The sequence below is a fragment of the Pongo pygmaeus genome, chromosome 6, assembly GCF_028885625.2.
Source record: "Pongo pygmaeus isolate AG05252 chromosome 6, NHGRI_mPonPyg2-v2.0_pri, whole genome shotgun sequence".
Classification (NCBI taxonomy): Eukaryota; Metazoa; Chordata; class Mammalia; order Primates; family Hominidae; genus Pongo; species Pongo pygmaeus.
Window position 1 is genome coordinate 21,429,555 of NC_072379.2, and position 19,914 is coordinate 21,449,468.

The window sequence follows — 19,914 nt, forward strand, 5'->3', positions numbered from 1 at the left end:
TCATTGGAGATAGGGAGTTTAACCAGCCTGGCGAACATGGTGAAACCCTGTCTCTACTAAAAATACAAAAATTAGCCGGGCGTGGTGGCACATGCCTGTAATTTCAGCTACCCGGGAGGCTAAGGCAGGAAAATTGCTTGAACCCACGAGGCGGAGGTTGCAGTGAGCCGAGATTGTGCTACTGCAGGCCAGCTGGGTGACAGAGCAAAACTTCACCTTAAATAGCCAAAGGGAAGAACATTCCAGAGAGAGGAGATATGTAGAGACAGGAAGAACTTGCTATGTTCTGAAAATAAAGATACTTCTAGAGCACAAGCGGTGAGGTTGGGAGAGAGGCCTGCGATGAGATGGAGAGAAGGACCCTGCTGGCCCTGGCAGGAGTCTGGACTCTTTTAAGTGAAATGGAAGCCACTGAAATGTTTCAGGTGGGGAGGGTCCTGTCCAGATGTGCATTCTAAAAACTCTTATTCTGCTGTGATCCAAAAAATACATTGAAGGTAGGATCAAAGATCTTGGATGCGAATGGAAAGAGGGAGGAAAAGGGTGAAATCAAGTGTGACTCTTCAGTTTCTGGGTCAAGTGACAGTAGAAAATACTGTAATTACTGATATGGATACGACCTAAATGGATAGGTACAAGTTTTGGGGTGGAGATGGGATATGTTATATACCCTTTTCATGCCTGGCACACATGTGAACACACTCAATATGGGAATTATTACTACTATCTGGACATCCTGTGTTTCATAACAAAGGCTTCTAGGAAACAAGTGGAAATAGTAACTTCCATGTCCTTAAATACAGTCTGCAAGCATGAAATAGAACAGGATTCTCAAAGTGGATGGCAATAGGTTCTCTCTGAAATAAATTACAGAAAACTTCACTACAAAATGATAATGTAGTCCAAGCACCATGGCTCACACCTGCAATTTTAGTACTTTGGGAGGCTGAGGCAGGATCATTTGAGTCCAGGCTGGGGAATGTAGCGAGACCCTGCCTCTACCCACCAACCCCCTCCAAAAAAAGGTGATGGCTCCAGGGGAGTATCTACAATACAGCCAACCAAGGAAACTTTGGTTTATCACATCAGCATCTGATAATGTCTGTGCTTCTCTGAAATCACATTAATGAAAACATGTAACTACCAGAATGCTTCACATTGAAAGCTTTTATTTTGAAAAATAAAATACAAAAGTCATTAAGTTGTAAATGTATAATGGTAATTTCCCAACTTCTCAGAAACAATACAATGAATTAAATAATTAAGATATTTAATATTATTCACATCAATACACTTAAACAGGTACACGTGTTCTACAAAACATTAGAACATGTACAGACAACCTATTTCAAAAGGAGACTGCCCAAGTCTGCTTACAGGATCCAATTTTTAAACCCTCTCCTTGAAAACAAACGTCATAATCTGGTAAGAAAAGAGGACAAGAGGAGTTTTAACAGGAAACACATGTTCCTTCTGGGCTCCTTACTGCAGGGCTGTGCACGAAATCGGGATCAAGAGCTCTTTGCTCAGGAGGCAGATCCCTCACGAGGCCCAAAGCTGTGCGGACACCTCCATCCTCTCAGTGGGAGGAAACTGGCAAATGCACAGGCGGTGCACCCAAGGTGCAGAAGCTCCACCAAACCTGGCAGGGGACAGCCAGTCCTAGGAATTTCCCTTCTGCTGAAAAGGCAGCAATCTTTCCTAGGGCGAACAAACAGAATGTGGTTACAGGTGTGGAGTCCTGGTGTGTTCTCCCTGTGTCTTCGTCTCTTCCTTCCCAGCTACAGGCCTAGACAAGCCAGGCGGTTGGGGAGGTTCCTGCAGGTCAGGGGCCAGGAGGATGGATGTTGAGAACAGCTGCCTCAGGAAGACTGCCTGGGAGGCACACACACCCTCACTTTGGTGCTTTCAGATGCATGCAAGTAGCTGCTGGGTGCAAAGCAAGCAAATGGTCAAAACCAGGGCTGCTCCTGCCCATTTCTAAATAACTGACTGTCATCTGCTATTGTTGCTACTGTGGGGGCACTGTCAGGGGCATCAGATGTCCAGGGGTCAGCACCATGATTCCTCGTGTGAAGAAATGGGTCCTAAGGTTCTTAAAGTGTCCAGGGGTCAAGACCCTGATTCCTCCTTATGTGAAGAAATGGGTCCTAAGGTTCTTTAAGTGTCCAGGGGTCAGCACCCTGATTCCTCCTTATGTGAAGAAATGGGTCCTAAGGTTCTTTAAGTGTCCAGGGGTCAGCACCCTGATTCCTCCTCACATGAAGAAATGGATCCTAAGGTTCTTTAAAGGAAGCTCCAGAGAACACAGAGACTGTTATTGAAATGCCAAAGGGACCCAAAAGATAAGAAAGATAGTATCCATCCTAAGGGCTTTGCTGTGTCCCCAGTTCTCCTGAGTCCTCCTCACCACAGGTTGGCCCCTCCCAGCCTCCACACACAAGCAAGGGTGAAATGCTGCGGAGGCAACTGCCGATGCGGTCCATCCTACAACACGCTGGTAAAGAAATGAGGCCTTGTGTGTGTTTGGTGGGGCGGGCAGGGAGATTACCTATGAAGTTTGAAAGCATTTTGTATAAAGAAAATTAGCCAAGGCCTGATAACTGCTGTTAAATATGCAGACCCACAGGGCATAAGACTAACATTCAGCATTTGCTCCTCAGCAAAAAGGAAACCTGAATCCTAGAACCTGTCAATATTAGCAGCTTGCTGCCATCTGGGATTTTGACATGACGGAGCAGCGTCCATGTGCTTCTTATGTCTATAATCCATCAATGCACCGCAAGTCACATTCAACCTGTTTTCTCACTAGTAAAACAGGAATACTACCAGCTTGCCGCAGTGGTTTGAGAACTGAATACAATTTTATATACAGATATATATATAATTTAGTGTATCTGTTATATATATATATCATCTTATATATATGCAAATAAAATGCTTGGTATTTTATGCCTGGTATGGAATATGCACAATACATCATTATATAAAGTAAAAATAAAAGCAAAGGTCAGCCAGTAAACTATGAGAAAAAATCACTATCAATATCAGATTTTATTTTTATTTATTTATTTATTTATTTATTTATTTATTTTTGAGACGAAGTCTCGCTCTGTCACCCAGGCTAGAGTGCGGTGCTGCAATCTCGGCTCACTGCAACCTCTCTGCCTCCTGGCTTCAAGCAATTCTCTTGCTTCAGCCTCCCGAGTAGCTGGGACTACACGCACCCACCACCACGCCCAGCCAATTTTTTTTTTTTTTGAGACGAAGTCTCACTCTTGTCACCCAGGCTGGAGTGCAATGGCACGATTTTGGCTCACTGCAACCTCCGCCTCCTGGGTTCAAGTGATTCTCCTGTCTCAGCCTCCCAAGTAGCTGGGATTACACGTCCCTGCCACCACACCCAGCTAATTTTTGTATTTTTAGTAGAGACGAGGTTTCACTATGTTGGCCAGGCTGGTCTCGAACTCCTGACCTTGTGATCTGCCCACCTTGGCCTCCCAAAGTGCTGGGATTACAGGCATGAGCCACCGCGCCCAGCCAATATCAGATTTTTTTAAAAGGCTGTTCAAGTTCCAACTGATCAAAGGCTTTGCCATATCATTTGGAGCAAAACTGATCTTAAGCAAGTTTGGGTGGATAAGCAGAAACTGAAAGTCTGGGACAAGGGTATGAGCTCTGAGCAGCTGCACCTGGAGATCCGGGCTGAGAAACCAGCTTTGCCACTCACGAGCTGGTGTCCCTGGACATGTGCCTGATGAGGGCCACGTACTCAGATAGAAAGAGGGCTTAGAAGGCAGGGCTGGCCTTGTCCACAATGTAGCGCTTAGTCCAATGAGACAATGTAGGTTACTCACATAAGCCATCCATAATACATTAAAACAAGCAAGGGCAAACTTGAAAAACCAACCAAGAAACAAACAAACAAACAAAAATTGCATTAGGGCAAAAACATCTGCAAGTCCAGCACACAAAGAAAGCCATTGGAGGTGGGGATGGGTGGCTGGGGCACTGGCTGAACAGGTAACCAGAAGTAAACAGCCACTCCTGAGTTCTGGGTTTCCCTGCCTATGGACTATGGTCTTGACAAATGACCTGCTCCCTCTGGGACCAGCTTCCTTATCAGCAAACAGGGAGTTGGGCTTGATGGCCTCCAGGTCCCTTTCAGCTGAAATATTTCATGGTTCATAATGAAAATAACAATACTATTGTGCACTTATTATGAGCCAGGCTCTTGGATGATGACTAATTCTCACCACCATGCTCTTGTTAATATTATCCTCATTTCATAGATGAATAAATGAAGACACAGAGAGGTGAAGTAACTTGCTTGCTTCCACACAGAAAGTGAAGAGGCAGGATTCCAACCCTGGCAGACGGACTCCAGAGCTGTGCTCTCCACCTTGGCCACCCAGCCCCCTGCAAGAGCCCGAGTGGGAAACAGAAAGACCCAGCAATGTCCCCCAACCCTCACCTCATGTATGGAAGAGGCTCCTGGTTCTGCTACTCCACTTGCTCAGTCTGTTGAAGGAAAGAAAAGATGTTTTAATGTCCTCGAAGTTGGTCAGCACGAGAAGTGACTGTCCCCACTGAAACATCAGGGGTGGCCCACAGGCTCTGTTCACTTTCAGATGAACTCAGTGCACTACTGTGGTATGCTCAAGAATCTGACTGCCCTTTCCCCCTGGTTCCTGGGAGGGAAATGCCGAATCCTTGGAATTTCCTGGGTAACAAGAGTGTATTTGTTATTTCTGAGGCCCTTGGATCACATCTGGATTTATGTTATGAGATGACTCAGGATGGGGTTGCTCACCACAAAGACCAACCATGGGATCAGGGGCTGGGGCTTGGAGCCCGCCTCAACTCTGGGGAGGGGATGTTGGCTAGAGATTGAGTTCTAACACATCACCAATGATTTGATCAATCTTGCCTGCATAAATAAACCCCAATAAAAATGCTGGGTGTGGAAGTTCAGTGGCACTTCCCGGGTGGTGAACACATGGGTGTGCCGGGAGGGTGACGTTCCCTGGTTTCATAGGGAGGAGGCGCAGAAGCTCTGCATTCAGGACCCTCCTGGGCCCACTTCTATCTTATGGCTGGTCCTGATCTGCATCCTTTATAAAACTGTCATTGTTAAGTACTACACTTTCCCGAGTTTTATGAACCATTCTAGCTAATTATTCAATCTGAAGGTTCCATGAGTTTCTGCTGATTTTCATTAGAAGTTAAACTGAAGACCTTATAGGCCCTTTTCTATGTGTGTATGTCTGTGTGTGTGTGCGCACTTCTGCATGATTTTTTGTTTCTTTTTTTAATAGACAAGGTTTCTCTCTGTAACCTAGGCTGGAGTGCAGTGGCACAATCATAGCTCACTGCCTGGGCTTAACAGATCATCCTGCCTCAGCTTCCCAAGTATGCCACCACGCTCAGCCTTTTTTTTTTTTTTTTTTTTTTTTGAGATGGAGTCTTGCTCTGTCACCCAGGTTGGAGTGCAGTGGCGCAATCTCGCTTCACTGCAACCTCTCCCTCCCGGGTTCAAGCAATTCTCCTGCCTCAGCCTCGGGAGCAGCTGGGATTATAGGTGTGTGCTACCACGCTCGGCTAACTTTTTTTGGTATGTGTTTTTAGAGATGGAGTTTTGCCATGTTTGCCAGGCTGGTCTTGAACTCCTAATCTCAAGTGATCTGACTGCCTCAGCCTCCCAAAGTGCTGGGATTACAGGTGGGAGCCACCACGCCTGGCCCTGCCGAGCTAATTTTTTGATAGAGATAGGGTCTTGCTATGTTGTCCAGGCTTCTTCCCCAATTTAAAAAAAAATTCCCTTATGATGAAGATCTATATTCCACAGATGAGTCCTTTTTTTTTTTTTTTCTGAGAGGGAGTCTCGCACTCTTGCCCAGGCTGGAGTGCAGTGGCATGTTCTCAGCTCACTTCAACCTCTGCCTCCTGAGTTCAAGCAATTCTCCTGCCTCAGCCTCCCAAGTAGCTGGGATTATAGGCGCCTGCCAACACGCCCAGTTAATTTTTTTTTTTGTAGTTTTAGTAGAGATGGGGTTTCACTATGTTGGCCAGGCTGGTCTAAAACTCCTGCCCTTGTGATCCACCCGCCTTGGCCTCCCAAAGTGCTGGGATTACAGGTGTGAGTCACTGCACTCAGCCCCAGATGAGTCCCTTGTTTCAAATATGTTCTCCTACTTAGGCTCACTATTTTACTCTCCTTATGATGATTTTTATTACACAAACAATCCTCAATTATAATGCAGTTCATATTATCTACCTTTAAATTAATAATCAGTACTTTTTAGGGCTTAAGAAATCCTGTCCTCTTATGGTCATAAAGATGGTTCCTCTATTATCTTCTTCGTTTTTATGAGACAGGATTGATTGCCCAGGCTGCAGTGCAGTGGTGTGATCTTGGCTCATTGCAGCCTCAACCTCTGGGGCTCAGGTGATCCTCCCACCTCAGCCTCGCAAGTAGCTGGGACTACAGGCATGCACCACACCCGGCTAATTTTTTGTATTTTTAGTAGAGATGAGGTTTGGCTATGTTTCCCAGGCTGGTTTTGAATGCCTGGACTCAAGCAATCTGCCTGCCTCCCAAAGTGCTGGGATTTCAAGCGTGAGCCTCATGCCTGGCTCTTCTATATCCTCTAACAACTTCATTATTTTGCCTTTCACATTTAGATGTGCAATCCACTTGGAAATATTTTTAGGTATGTTGTGAAGCAGGGGTGTCCCTTTAGTTTTAGTCTCAAATACCTTTTCTTGACTTCTTCAGATTTGTTATGCAAACCGGCTTTTGGAATTTTTTTTTTTTTTTTTTTTTTGAGACGGACTCTCGCTCTGTCACCCAGGCTGGAGGGCAGAGGTGCAGTATTGGCTCAGTGCAACCTCCACCTCCCTGGTTCAAGCAATTCCCCTGCCTCAGCCTCTCGAGTAGCTGGGATTACAGGCGCACACCACCAAGTCTTGCTAATTATTTTGTATTTTTAGTAGAGACGGGGTGTCACTATGTTGGCTAAACTGATCTCGAACTCCTGACCTCAGGCAATCCACCCACCTGGGCCTCCCAAAGTGCTGGGATTACAGGCGTGAACCACCGCACCTGGGCACTTTTGGATTTTATATTCCTTCAAGACAGCCTCTTGGAATATTCTCTGGCTCCAACTTCCACAGCTGGTGTGAGTCTGTTCATGAATCTGCCCAGATTTCTGGGACATCATGCCCAGCCTGGGCCCAGAGCTCTGTGTCTCCTTGTTTGCACAAGGTGGTCGGATTCTTCTGGATAAATCAGGAGCTCCTTGAGGTCTTTCTTTCCCCCGTGACTCCTGAGGACTTACTCTAATTCCTAACCATAGTAGACACTGGGTAAACAATTGGTGAATAAGTGAATGAATGGATGAATAGTAAATATATGTGAATAAGAATATGCCTTGAAAGTACTTTGAAACACTCAAGTCATACGTATCAACTACTGGCGGCTGAGTGTTTTCAGAAAAGGGTCAGGAAGGAAGGGGCTTCAACTCTGGTATGAGACATGGCTTCCCTCAGAGAGGGCAGCCCATTTACTCCAGGCTTGCTTCAGGCAACTGGATTTCCCACAAGTCTGTGAGGTGCTGTTGCTTCACCAACCTCTATCTGGAACGCTTTCAGAAACTGAGTTCAGAGCTGAGTCTCCTTTTCCTATTGACAAGCTAATCACTGACAGCAGCAGCCTGGAGGCAACATGCATCATCGCCATGCTGGAAAGGGAAGTCGGCTGCACTCAGGCCATGAGTGTCCATTTTTTCCAACTTCTATATGGGGATGACAGGTGATACCCAGAGGCAGGACGCCGGGCTCCTCTAGGCATGTCAGCCGCGAGACTCCCTGTTTCTTTCCAACCCAGGAAACAGGATTGGAATGCAAGTCAGTGAGAGAGGACGTTACAGGGAAAACTCTGAATCTGCTTACTTTTTTTTATTTTTGAGACAGAGTCTCACTCTGTCACCTAGGCTGGAGTGCAGTGGCACAATCTAGACTCAAGGCAACCTCCACTTCCTGGGCTCAAGTGATCCTCCTGCCTCAGCCTCCCAAGTAGCTGGGACCAGAGGCCTCGCCACCATGCCTAGCTTATTTTTTCTTTTTTTGAGGCAGTCTTGTTCTGTCACACAGGCTGTAGTGCAGTGGTGTAATCTTGGCTCAGCAACCTCCACCTTCTGGTTCATGTGATTCTCCCTCAGCCTCCCAAGTAGCTGGGATTACAGGCAAATGCTACAATACGCGGCTAATTTTTGTATTTTCAGTAGAGATGAGGTTTCACCATGTTGGCCATGCTGGTCTTGAACTCCTGACTTCAAGTGATCCGCCGACCTCGGCCTCACAAATTGCTGGGATTACAGGCATGAGCCACCATGCTGGCTTTAATCCTTCAAACTCTCACTGTCCTTCCCAAGGGCCAGTGACTGTGTGTATATTTATAAGTCTTCTGGGCTCCAAATGAGAAAAGTCAAAGGGGCATGGATGTACAGTACACAGAGTAGGAAAAGAGAGGGTCGCTGAACATTTTTATTTCAAATTAGGCACTGGAACACTGGAGCAGCTTTACCTACTGGGCGGCTTGTGCAGGATCTCAAGCAATCAGAATTTGGTTATCAATAAAGTATTTCCCTGGTTTTGGGAGACACTGAGCTGTCTGAAATTAAGACTGTGTTAAATTATTGTTAAAATCAACAAGTCCCAGAGGCTGATCTTTCTTCCACCAGCACATATCACTATCCCTTTTCTTCTTTTCTTTTTGGTTTTCCAGTTTCTGTCTTTTTAATTTCATTATCTCTTTAAAAATATTACTTCAATGCAAGAGCCAATCTAGTATACATCAGGAGGAAAAAGCAGACACAGTACCTGTGGTTTTTCTTGAAGAAAGTCAGGTAGTTGGAATTCTCCCTTATAGACCTGGAAAAACAAAGCAGGTGTGAGTTTAAGGCAACAGGTCCAGTCCCCATCATTTCAGGACATGTGCCATGCCTGACCATGGCTGGGTTTACTGCTCCACTGCTGGTGAGTTTAGAATGAGAAAGAAGCCTGTCAGTTCAAGAGCAGCCAGTGGGCAGGACTGAGGGAAATCCCCATTCACTGCAATTCCCTCCTGCTCTGTGTTTACTGAGTGCTCACAAATGCGGGCTGGCTAGGAGAGGGCTCAGGTTACCCTAAAAACAAAAGCACCCTGACTGCCAAATCCCAATCACTTTAGCTGAGAGAGGAAGCAAGCCCTAGGCAATCTCTCTCAAGCAACCAACACAGAACTCACGCAGTTTAGGAACAAGCTCTTCCTGGTTCCTTTTGAATTCTCCAAGGATACAACCCTGCATTTAATCCAACTTTACTTTTCTCAATTTACCCAGTATTCCCATGGTGATTTGAATTTGAATATTAAGTGATTCTTAAAATGATATATACCATAAATCTCATAAAATCTTATAATTAAAAACCTATGCTTTAATATATAAAAATGTTTCTAATACATGCAATAATTAGGAATCATTATTTATGATAAATTTGTGATAAATACCATTTATTACATTTAAAAGCCCACTGAATATGTAAGAGTAAATCAATAAAAGATATATAAAACCTTAACACAGAAAACTATAAAACACTATTGAGAGAAATTAAAGACCCACATAAACAGACATACCACTTTCAGGGACAGGAAGATTTAATATAGTAAAGATGGCCATTCTCCTCAAAGAATTCCCAATCAAAATTCTAGTACGCTTTTTTTTTTTTTGGAGGGGAGGGAGTAATTTCAACTTGATTGTAAAAGTTATATGGAAATACACAGGGCCAAGAATAGTCAAGGTAGTTTTAAAAGAATAACAAAGTAGAAGAACTTATTCTACCAGATATCGATACATTACTATTATACAGCTATAATTATCTATATTACATAGCTCTAAACATTAGCTAAGTTAATGATATAGTCATAAGTAAGACAGTAGGGTTTTGGCACAAGGATAGACAAATATATCGATGAAACAGAATGACAGGTCCAGAAACAGCCCCTCAGATGCGGATGCCTGGTTTATGGCAAGGTGGCATTGCAGAACAGTGCAGTGAGAATGAATAAATAAAAAAACGTGGTCTACGCATATAATGATATACTATACAGCAACAAAAAAATGAACTCTGCTACATTACCAACAACACAGATGAATCTCAACATATGATGAGGAGGTGGGGAGCCAGATTCCAAAGAATAATATACTACATCTTCATTTAAAAAATTTAAAGCTACTAAGTAGGTAAAACAAATCAATGATCTTAGAAATCAGGATACTGTTTGCCCTGGGTAGGAAGGAGGTGGTAGTGATTGAGAGAGAGAGAAGCTGAGAGAGGCTTCCAGGGTGCTGGTAATTTTCTGTCTTGATATCAGTAGTGATTATGAGCATGTGTTCATTTTGTGAACGCATCAGTTATTGTTAAATGGTGTACTGTATGTGTGATATACTACAACAACAAAATTCAATAAATGAATTAAGTCAGTGGTTTAATGTTAAAAATTTACTGTTAAAACACACATATATCATTTAAGTACAAAGATGTTTATTTCAACACCGTTTGCAACAGCAAAAAAAAACTTGGGAACAAGTAATGTCAATCAAGAGTGGAAAAGCAATCCACTAGGAAGAAGTTTGATAACCACTGGAATCGCGATTGTAACAAGAAACTAAGGAAAGTTATTGGAAGGACAATTACTGGATAGTCCTTCAGAGCACAGAAAATCTCAATGCTGAATCCTAGGTCTAAAAACCTAAAGAAGTTTCTCCTTTTACTGATCCACTTATAAATATAGCTGTATTACTTCGGAGGCTCAGAGAATTAACACACTTTTTTTTCCTGCAATGCCTAAAACTTGGTCTATTTTTTGTTGTTGTTGTTCTCCGCTACAGTCTAGGAGGCCTAAACTGAAGTAGAGATACAAGGCTTATAGATAAGGTATTTCCGTGGAGGTGCATGGCCCTGGAAAGTGAACAGGGTGCAGGATAACAAAACTGCAGCTGCTAGGAGTGTCTCAAAGCTACCATCATCTCCGCCAGTCAATGGGGGCTGGCTTAGCTCCTCCCTAAAGAATCTGCATATAAGAATCATTTGTTCGGCCGGCCGTGGTAGCTCATGCCTGTAATCCCAGCACTTTGGGAGGCGAAGGCGGGCAGATCACCTGAGGTCAGGAGTTCGAGACCAGCCTGGCCAACATGGTGAAACCCCATCTCTATTTAAAATACAAAAAATTAGCTGAGCGTGTTGGCAGGCGCCTGTAATCCCAGCTAACTCAGGAGGCTGAGGCAGGTGAATTGCTCAAACCTGGGAGGCGGAGGTTGCAGTGAACTGATCTCAGCATTGCACTCCAGCCTGGGCAACAAGAGTGAAACTCCATCTCAAAAAAAAGAATCATTTGTTCTACCCTGACACCACAGCTCGGATGGGTCCAGCTTGCTGAGGTGGGAAGTGTCTAAGCCCTGGGAGCTGTGTATCATGTTAGCACTCGCTTCTATCCACTTTGCCTGCCTATTGTCTGTGGGTCAAGAAGACACCATGCCCAGTGGAGGGGCTGAAGCCCACAAATGTTTTATTTGTTTTGGGGTTTTTTTTTTTTTTTACCAGATTCTCAAGCGTCTTTCCTTCTCCCTCTATTCAAGAAATGAAGTCCCAGCCCCTACTTTCCAGGCCCCAGGGGCATACACTGACTGCTCAGGCCCACAGTCCACTCTGGTCTGTGCCCTGGCTGCTTTACAGAACCAGTTTAGGTTGGGTCTGCCCCAGTCCCTCTTCTCTTGTCAGTGGGTTGAGGTCTCAAGTGACTTGACTTTTTTGTTGTTGTTGTTGTTGTTTTGAGACGGAGTTTCACTCTGCCACCCAGGCTGGAGTGCAATGGCGCAATCTTGGCTCGCCGCAACCTCTGCCTCCCGGGTTCAAGCACTTCTCCTGCCTCAGCTTCCTGAGTAGCTGGGATTACAGGCATGCACCACCACGCCTGGCTACTTTTTTGTATTTTTAATAGAGACAGGGTCTCTCCATGTTGGTCAGGCTGGTCTTGAACTCCTGACCTCAGGTGATCCGCCTGCCTCAGCCTCCCAAAGTGCTGCGATTACAGGTGTAAGCCACTGCGCCCGGCCAACTTTTCTTATTTTCACACTCTCTCAGACATTCAGACACTGAATCTCCTCTTTGAGCTAGCCTCTTCTGCTAGAATTTATGCAGAAGGTTCAACTCAAGCCCAGGCAGTCATACAGGTGTCACTGGCAGAGCAAGGCTCAGAGGCCGCACCCCAGGGCTCTTCCATTAAACCACACTCACTGCATCCCACATTGCCTTTAGCAAATCTATGGTGAAATCTTTCTTCCTCTTTTTGGCTTGTTATAAAAAGCATAAGGCATAACAGGAAATATGAGTGGGAACATTCAACACTATAAGTACCTTCCCAGTACTGACAGTTCCAGATAGGTAAGGCTTATATGAAGAAGCAAAAAAAAACCTAGGTATGTGATGTTACAAATGTAATAAAAAACCAAAAGGGGTCAGGGTAAAATATCAAATAAAGGCTCAAGCAAAAAATCAGTGGGCAGCTGTCTGAAGATTTCCTTCTTTTAGTATCCTCCAGGGAACAAATGCCTCAAAAGTTAGGAACTGTAATACCGACGAAAATAACATTTTCCACTGACAAAGCAATTTCTACACAGTGCACAAAACTGACCCACTACATTGGCTATACAAACAGCAGAGCTAGAAATGGAATTTCCTTTGGTTAACAATGTTTCTGGACATCTGAATATTTTCAGGCACTAAAAGATGGAGGATTCTGCTTGACAGCAATGAGCTAGGTATTCAGAATCTATATGTTTCTACAAACCCTCCCATCTCAAGCACTGAAGAATAAGACAAAACTAAGCTTCTGATTTGAAGGGCAAATTGGAAATTAAAATAATAAAAAAAACCACTGAACTTTACTATTCTGTGCATCAGGTTGGTATTAAGTAAGTGCCTCCTCATCAATCACACAATCTCCAGATGAAGCAACTGAGGCACAGAGAAATTAAGTAATTCATAGACAGGTAGTGAAATGGGAAGCTTCTGTAGTAGTACTAGATTGGACTTTAATCATTCTAGTTGCTCTGTTTAGACTGTAGTATGGAGTCTATAGCAATAATCCAGAGAAGAGATAATGATGGCTTGGACCAAGGAGATAGAAATAGAGGTGGTAAGAAGGGGATGATTACAATTTTTTTTTCTTATTACATCTTGATATCCTAACAGGATATGGGATGTGAGGGACAAGGAGAATCAAGAATGACTCCAAGGTGTTTTGCCTAAGCAATTACCAACTGGAAACATGGAGTTACCATAGGTTGGTAGGGTTTTTCTTTCAATACTTTAAATATTTCATTCTGTAAGTCTTATAGCAATGAGACAATAGAAAGAAAGGGCATCCAAACTAGAAAGAAAGAAGTCAAATTATCCTTGTTTATAGATAATATAATCTTATATTTGGAAAAACCAAAAGACTCCACCAAAAAAACTATTAGAACTAATAAATTCAGAAAGTTGAAGGAGACAAAACCAACATACAAAAATCAGTAGCATTTTTATGTGCCAACAGTGAACAATCTGAAAAAGAAGTCAAGAAAGTAATCCCATTTACAATAGCTACAAATAAAATAAAATTCTACTCAGAAATAGAAAAAACAATTCTAAAGTTTACCTGGAACCATGAAAGATCCAGAATAACCAAAGCTATCCTGAGCAAAAAGAATAATACTGGAGGAGTAACATTACCTGAATTCGAATTATACTACAGAGTTATAGTAACCAAAACAGTATGGTACTGGCATAAAAATAGACACACAGACCAATGGAATAGAACAGATTACCCAGAAACATATCCAGACATCTACAGAGAACTCATTTCCAACAAATGTGCCAAGAACATACACTGGAGAAAGAACAGTCTCTTCAATAAATGGCGCTGGGAAAACTGGATATCCATATGTAGTAGAATGAAACTAGATACTTGCTGGACATAGTGGCTCACACCTATAATCCCAGCACTTTAGGAAGTCAAGGCTGGTGGATCACTTGAGGCCAGAAGTTTGAGACCAGCCTGGGCAACATGGTGAAACCCCATCTCTACTCAAAATACAAAAATTAGCCAGGCATGGTGGCATATACCTGAAATCCCAGCTACTCAGGAGGCTGAGGCATTAGAATTACTTGAACCTGGGAGGTGGAGGTTGCAATGAGTTGTGATCACACCACGGTACTCCAGCCTGGGAGACAGAGTGAGACCCTGTCTCAAAAAAAAAAAAAAGAAAAAGAAAAAGAAAAAAAGAAAGAAACTAGAACCCTATCTCTTGCTATATACAAAAATCAAATCAAAATGAATTAAATACTTAAATCTGAAACTTCAAACTATGAACCTACTAAAAGAAAACATTTGGAAAACTCTCCAGGACATTGCACTGAACAAAGATTTCTTGAGTAATACCCCACAAAGACAGGCACCCAAAGCAAAAATGGACAAATGGGATCATGTCAAGTGTAAAAACTTCGATGCAGCAAAGGATACAATCAACAAAGGGAAGTGACAATCCCCCAAATGGAAGAAAATATTTGCAAACTATCCATTTGACAAGAGACTAATAACCAGAATAGATAAAGAGCTGAAACAAGTCAATAAAAAAATCAAGCAATACAATAAAAAATGGGCAAAAGATCAGAATAGACATTACTCCAAAGCAGACATACAAATGGCAAGCAAGTATATGAAAAGGTACTCAATATTACGTCATGACAATCAGGGAGATGCAAATCAAAACTACAATGAGATATCATCTCATCCCAGTTGAAATGGCTTTTATCCAAAAGACAGGCAATAACAAATGCTGGTGAGGATGTGGAGAAAAGGGAACCCTGGTACACTGTTGGTGGGAATTTAAATTAGTACAACCACCATGGAGAACAGTATGGAGGTTCCTCAAAAAACTAAAAATGGAACTACCATATGATCTAGCAATCCCACTACTAGGAATATACCCAAAAAAAGGGAAATCAGTAAATCAAGGAGATATCTGCATTCTCACGTTTGCTGCAGCACTATTCACAATAGCCAAGATTTGGGATCAATCTAAGTGTCTATCAACAGATAAATGGATAAAGGAAATTATATATATATATATATATATATATATATATATATGTAAAGGAGTACTATTCAGCCATAAAAAAGAATGATCCTGTCATTTGCAACAACATGGATGGAACTGGGGGTCATTATGTTACGTAAAATAAGCCAGGTATAGAAAGACAAACTTTGCATGTTCTCACTTATTTGTGGGAGCTAAAAATTAAGACAGTTGAACTCATGGAAGTAGAGAGTAGAACAATGGTTACCAAAGGCTGGGACCTGGGTAGTGGGTAGGTGGGTGGGGGAGGGGATAATTAATGGACACAAAAATATTATTAGATAGAAGGAATAAAATCTAGTATTTGATAGCACAACAGGGTGACTACAGTCAATAATTTACTATTTATTTAAAAACAACTAGAGTATAACTAGATGGTCTGTAATACAAGAAAATGACAAATGCTTGAGGTGATAGATACCTCATTCATCCTGATGTGATTATTACATATTGTATACCTGCATCAAAATATCTCATGTACCCCATAAACATATACACCTACCAGGTAACCACAAAAATAAATTAAAAACACAATTAAAAACATAATAAATTAAAGACATAATAAATATAGAAATATTTCACTCCACTCTCCATAGGTAAGGTGTTTTTTGTCCTCTAGGTTTTTTCAGGATGTTATCTTTGATTTTCTGCAATTTGATTATGATATGCCTAGGTACAGACTTTCTTGTATTTATCTTTTTTTTTTTTTTTGGAGATGAAGTCTCACTCTGTTGCCCAGGCTAGAGTGCAGTGGTGCCCAGCTCACTGCGACCTCCGCCTCCCAGGTTCAAGCAATTCTCCTGCCTCAGCCTCCCGAGTAGCTGGGATTACAGGCACCTGCCACCAGGCCTGACTAATTTTTCTACTTTTACCAGAGACAGGGTTTCACCATGTTGGCCAGGCTGGTCTTGAACTCCTGACCTCAAGTGATATGCCCACCTTGGCCTCCCAAAATGCTGGGATTACAGGTGTGAGCCACCGCACCTGGCATTTGGTATTTATCTTGCTTGTTTTCTTAACTTTCTAAACTGGATTTGTGGTTTGGCATCTGTCTTTAGTTTTGAAAATAGTCATTATTACTTCAAATAGTTCTTCTATTCCTTTCTCTCTTTTCCTCTGTTATTCCCATTGTGTGTACACAATTTTACACAGACTTTTTTTTTAATTTTTAAAAAAACTGGCCGGGCGCGGTGGTTCACACCTGTAATCCCAGCACTTTGGGAGGCCGAGGCAGGCGGATCACGAGGTCAGGAGATCGAGACCATCCTGGCTAACATGGTGAAACCCCGTCTCTACTAAAAAGTACAAAAAATTAGCTGGATGTGGTGGCGGGTGCCTGTAGTCCCAGCTACTAGGGAGGTTGAGGCAGAAGAATGGCATGAACCCGGGAGGCGGAGCTTGCAGTGAGCCGAGATTGTGCCACTGCACTCCAGCCTGAGCCACAGAGTGAGACTCCATCTAAAAAAAAAAAAAAAAAAATTAGAAATGTTGGCTGGGTGAGGTGCCTCACACCTGTAACCCTAGCACGTTGGGAGGCCAAGGCAGGTGGATCATGAGGTCAGGAGTTCAAGACCAGCTTGGCCAAGATGGTGAAACCCCATCTCTACTAAAATTACAAAAATTAGCCAGGCGCAGTGGCAGGCACCTGTAATCCCAGCTACTCTGGAGGCTGAGGCAGGAGAATCGCTTGAACCTGGGCAGCAGAGGTTGCAGTGAGCCAAGATTACGCCACTGCACTCCAGCTCAGGTGACAGAGTGAGACTCCATCTAAAAAAAACAATTAGAAATGTTTTTTCTATGCTTCATGACCTTACATATCATCCTTGCACAGGGCCATGTTGTGCAATCTTCTCAGTATTGTTCCAATTTTAGTGTTAGGTTCAGCCAAAGCAAGGACTTAAATATATATAATTTTGTAACTGTCCCACAGTTTTTGGATATCCTATTCTTTTCCTTTTTCTTTTCTGTGGGTCAACAGATCTCTGTATGTTGCCCAGGCTGGCCCTCAACTCTTGGTCTCGAGTGATCTTCTCACCTGGGCCTCCTGAAGTGCGGAGATACAGTGTGAGCCACCAGGCCCTGCCATGTTCTGTCATTTTCATTCTTTTTTCTCTTTGCAGTTGAAGTTTTGGAACTTTCTACTGACATATCTTCAAGCTCATTGAATCTTTCCCAGGTTATCTATTGTCCTTTCCACTCTATCAATAAGTCCAAGGGCATTCTTCATTTCTGTTATAGTATTGCTTATTTCTAGTATTTCTTTTGGGTTCTTTCTTAGAGTTTCCATTGTCTGCTTATGTTACCCATCTTTCTTGCGTGTTGTTCACTTTTTCCATTACAGCCTTTAGTATATTAATCATACTTAAAGTTTCGAGTCTGATTATTCCAAAAATCACTGCCATAAATGAGTCTGGCAATGGTTCTGATTCTTGCTATGCCTCATGCAATTTGGTTTTTGCCTTTTAGCATGTCTTGTAAGTTTTTGTTGAAAGCAGACATGATATACTGGGTAGAAGAAACTGCAGTAAAAAGTCCTCTTGTTTGAGGCTTTATGTTTCTCTGGCTAAGAGTTGGGTTGTGTTTACTGTTTTGTATAGCTGTATAGGTTACATTTCCTTTAGTGTCCTTTTTTAAATCAATTTTTATTTTAGATTCAGGGGTACACGTGCAGGTTACAAGGGTATTTTGTGTGATGCTGACGTCTGGGGTACAACTGATCCTGCAAACCAGGTCGTGAGCATAGTACCCAGTAGGCAGCTTTTCAACCCTTTCTCCCCTTCCTCTCTCCCATCTCTTGCAGTCCCCAGTGTCTACTGTTCCCATCTTTATGTCCATGAATACCCAATGTCTAGCTCCCACTTATGAGTTTGGAACATGTAGTTTTTGGTTTTTTGTTTCAGCATTAATTCACTTAGGATAATGGTCTCCAGCTGTACCCATGTTGTTGCAATCACATCCTTGTTTTCGTATCTCTTATCGTTTCTTGGTTTCCCTAAAGACTCCTTATTACAATAGAATAGGGTCTGAAAATTAGTTCATTTAGCAGTAAAGCACTATCATTACACAGGAGACTGATCGGTGTGGTGGTGAGGTGTGTGTGTGGTTGGGGGAGTGTCCTATAATCACATAATTAGTTCTGTCTTTTAGTGAGCCTGTGTGCCTGGGCCGTGACTTTCACAAGTGCTTCTCAGGTTCCCTTCTCCCCGATTAGGTAAGACAGGAAGGCTAGAGAGGGCTGCAGTTGGGTGTTTCCCTTCTGATACACTTTGGGTATTTTCCCCCTCCAACTCATGCTGAAATGTGATTCCCAGTGTTGAAGGTAGGGGCCTAGTGGGAAGTGTTTGGGTCATGGGGCCAGATCCCTCATGAATGGCTTGATGTTGTCCCTGCACTTGTGAGTAAGTTCTTACCCTATAACTATAGTTCATGCAAGACCTGGTGTGAGATCTGGTTGTTCAAGAGTCTGGCACCTCCCTCCCCTCTCTCTCTTGCTCTCTCTCTCTCCATGTGCTGTGCCTGTTCCCCTTTGTGTTCCACCATAAGGGAAAGCTTCCTGAGGCCTCACCAGAAGTTAAGCAGATAGATGCTGGTGCCATGCTTCTTGTACAGCCTGCAGAAACGTGAGCCAAATAAACCCCTCTTCTTTGTAAATTACCAGTCTCAGGTATTCTTTTTTAGCAATGCAAAATGGACTAACAACACATCTTCCTCGAGGTCAGTTAGGCTCTGGTAAAGCACATGTCAATTAGGCTTGATAAAAGTTTACTTTGAGAGTAAACCATTGCTAAGGAGTGCTCCGGCTTATTTCAAGATGATTTCCCCTTCTCCCTACCTAAGCTTGAGGAGGTGAGGTTTCTGGAGGTAATCTGTGATTCTCAGTATGCACCATTCCCTCCAGTTTTTGGGAGAATGGTTTGCCCTGAAGCCTCAATTTTCTGATTGAAGAGTTGATTTTTCAGTTTTTGCAGCTTCTCTTTATCCTTGGTGTTCTACAATTTCATGGTACTGTGGCTTATTTTCCTCACTCAGTGGTATCAGAAACAGATACATGTCCATCTACTCTTATGTTGTCACTTTGATAACACCCTGCTGTTCATTTTCTCTATTCTCTTCTTCTGGAATTCCAGTCAGTTAAACATCAGACAACTTGAATTTTCGTTCCACGTTTCTTATCTTTTCTCTCTAAGTCATCTCTTGTTTTTTCTTTTTGTTTTACTAAGGTATTTTCTCAACTTTATCTAATCACTGATTTTAAATTTCAGCTCTCCTATTTTTAGTTCCCAAGCTTTCTGAATGTTTTAGAAAATAGCAAGTTATTCTTGTTCCTTCACCTCACCTCTACAAGAATATTTATTACAGTTCAATTATGTTTCTTTTGCTTATTACATTGTTTTTGTTATCTCCGAGGTACATTTTTCTTTCTTTTGGTCTCTCTTATGTTAGAGATGTTCTGCCAATTTCTAGCAAGTCTTGGCTATGAAGCACTGCAAAGTTAAATTGAATTCTGTATATGAGTTGAGTATAATTATGGGTGTGCTTTCTCAGCCAGCCTTTTTATCAGGATTCTCCAAGTATAATTTTGTAGGTCTAGGCTGAGTGCGGTGGCTCACACCTGTAATCCCAGCACTTTGGGAGGCTGAGGCAGGTGGATCATGAGGTCATGAGGTCAGGAGTTCAAGACCAGCCTGACCAAGAT

General features: G+C 42.7%; 1 protein-coding gene and 1 non-coding gene across 20 annotated transcripts in view; both read right to left on the reverse strand.

Annotated features, from left to right (window-relative positions):
* Positions 1–1,149: 1,149 nt before the first annotated feature.
* The window catches only part of TPST1 (tyrosylprotein sulfotransferase 1), a 148,144-nt gene continuing 129,379 nt past the window's right edge, over positions 1,150–19,914 (reverse strand). For 10 of the 19 annotated variants that reach the window (XM_054495247.2, XM_063668329.1, XM_054495243.2 and 7 more), the window contains 3 exons: positions 8,884–8,934; positions 4,475–4,521; positions 1,150–1,701 (listed from right to left, as the gene is read on the reverse strand). In XM_054495247.2, coding sequence (XP_054351222.1) covers positions 4,504–4,521; positions 8,884–8,934 — 69 coding nt within the window. In that variant the 3' untranslated portion in view covers positions 1,150–1,701; positions 4,475–4,503. Of the gene's footprint in view, positions 2,552–4,474; positions 4,522–8,815; positions 8,935–19,914 lie in introns of those variants that run through there. The other 9 variants (XM_054495249.2, XM_054495245.2, XM_054495242.2 and 6 more) reach the window with 4 other exon arrangements.
* On the reverse strand, positions 17,005–17,109 carry LOC129041789 (U6 spliceosomal RNA). The gene has a single exon (XR_008503937.1). It is a non-coding gene; the product is annotated as a U6 spliceosomal RNA (small nuclear RNA).